Below are 1,906 nucleotides of genomic sequence, written 5' to 3'. Positions count from 1 at the left end.
ACAGCGTATCTACTCAAATCCTACATATCTATCCAGTCTTATCTATGATTTTAAGAGTTAATCAAAAGCAAAAAGATTTAAAAAAAATATCATACTAGCAAACAAGTCCAATGGAATGGTTGCAATTTACTTTTGCAGGGGTCAAATTATGATTTTCCAGCCCTTCGAGGTTAATAAGGGACCTATTCTAATTAAAAAATGCTATCTACAGAATCTCTTGGGATCTTTCACTTCACATTATAAATGCCTATATAGGATTTCCAAACTATATAGTAATTGTTTTAGTGGACAATTCACTTTCTTGCACTAAAAACTACATTAAGCCTCTGAGTGGACGCTGCCACTTTCCTTCCATTATCCTCCTTATATATATAACCTGTCAATCTGAACTCATTAACACAAAGAAATCCTCACCAAAAATCCATTATTGTAATCAGCAAAGAAATCTTTTTTTCTCAATGGGTATCCCTCATTTCCTTATTCCCTCTCTTTGTTGTGAACTAAAAGTCCTGCAAGCCAGAAACATAGAGCTAAAGTACCCTGGAAATCTTTTTGTGAGATACTATCTTTTTGCAGGAAGCAACAAGAGAGTTAAAGTAGACAGCCATGAGATCTCCTCAAAGTTGGACCCCATTTGGAATGAATCCTTCTCCTTGGAATGCTCGGGAACCCAAGAATCTATCAATGGCCTGAAGCAACAAACCCTAGTTTTTGAGCTCCGTTGCAGGAGCAAAATGATGACAGTTCTTGGAAAGATGGGGAAGTCAAAGCTTTTGGGAAGAGCTGAAATACCATGGAAGGCTGTTTTAGAATCACCAAACATGGAGATTGAGAAGTATTGGGTTACCATGTCCGTGAATGATTGTGTTCTTGAAAGTCTTAAGCCTCCTTCAATACAAATATCAATGAAATTAGGTGAAGGTCCAGCAATTGTGGAAACAGAGAAGAAGAAGAAGAGAAAACAAAGTTTGAAGAACAGCTGGGATGGATGTGGATGCAAAGATGTTGGTGGAGGGTGCTGCAGCTGTGCAGATTATGAAATATTTGCACTAGCGGCTGCTATGGAAGCACTTTAGCCAATTAAAAACAATGTTTAACTTGTTGTTGAGAGATTCTTTTTCTTTTAATTAACAATGTAGAGAGAGATTTCATTCTATTTAACTCTTTCGAATTTACATTTTATAGATTCAATCGGGCTTAAATTTACAATTTAAATTCTTTTACTTATTTATATTTATTTATTCGCCAAAGCTTTCATTTATTTTAATGAATTTTGTTATTACATGTAATTCTCAGTAACAATACATACAACACATCTAAACTAAAATCTCATAAACAACAAACAATTAAAGCTCAACACTCCAAAAAATTCACCACTTCAGGATTTGCTCTTTTTATATTTTATATATCAAGTTTTAAATAATTTAATTAAAATTAAAGAATAGATTAAATATGGATCTTTATTGTTGAAATTTAATTGATATTTAAAACCTAAAATTTTAGAATGCTCTTATCAAATTTATTCTCATAATTTAAATCACAACAATTCATTTTCCTCTTGTGTAAGCTTTAACTTTAATGTGTAGATATATATTCATATAATATATTTTACATTATATATAGCTTGCTGCTTGCATCAGTTCTTCTACTATGAGTATGAATACTACTAGTTTACCCAAAAACATTCTTTTAAATTTTTTAACCTACGTTTTACTTAAACTTGGTTTGCCTTGGAAGAAACGGAGTGACATATTATGCTTAATTGCATTAAAATGATAAATAAAGAATAAATTTATTTAAATTTAAGTAATTAATGTAATTAACATATAAAGTTATAACTTGGATTGATTTTCAAAACATACTCAATAATACATAATTTATGAAATACGGATATTTTTATTACTTT

At 30.9% G+C, this 1,906-nt stretch overlaps 1 protein-coding gene across 1 annotated transcript; it reads left to right on the top strand.

The window, feature by feature from the left end:
* The first annotated feature begins 303 nt into the window (after window positions 1–303).
* On the top strand, window positions 304–1,191 carry LOC107905621 (uncharacterized). The gene has a single exon (XM_016832318.2). The coding sequence runs from the start codon at window positions 459–461 to the stop codon at window positions 1,074–1,076; it is 618 nt and encodes a 205-aa protein (XP_016687807.1). The 5' UTR covers window positions 304–458; the 3' UTR covers window positions 1,077–1,191.
* The last annotated feature ends 715 nt before the right edge of the window (window positions 1,192–1,906 follow it).

This window comes from Gossypium hirsutum, chromosome A11 (assembly GCF_007990345.1).
Source record: "Gossypium hirsutum isolate 1008001.06 chromosome A11, Gossypium_hirsutum_v2.1, whole genome shotgun sequence".
Taxonomy (NCBI): domain Eukaryota; kingdom Viridiplantae; phylum Streptophyta; class Magnoliopsida; order Malvales; family Malvaceae; genus Gossypium; species Gossypium hirsutum.
Note: the sequence above shows the minus strand (reverse complement) of the source record. Positions and strands in the feature narration are given on the sequence as shown.

Coding starts and splice junctions, on each gene's coding strand:
- LOC107905621 (XM_016832318.2), top strand. CDS start 459: ATGGGTATCCCTCATTTCCTTATTCCCTCTCTTTGTTGTGAACTAAAA.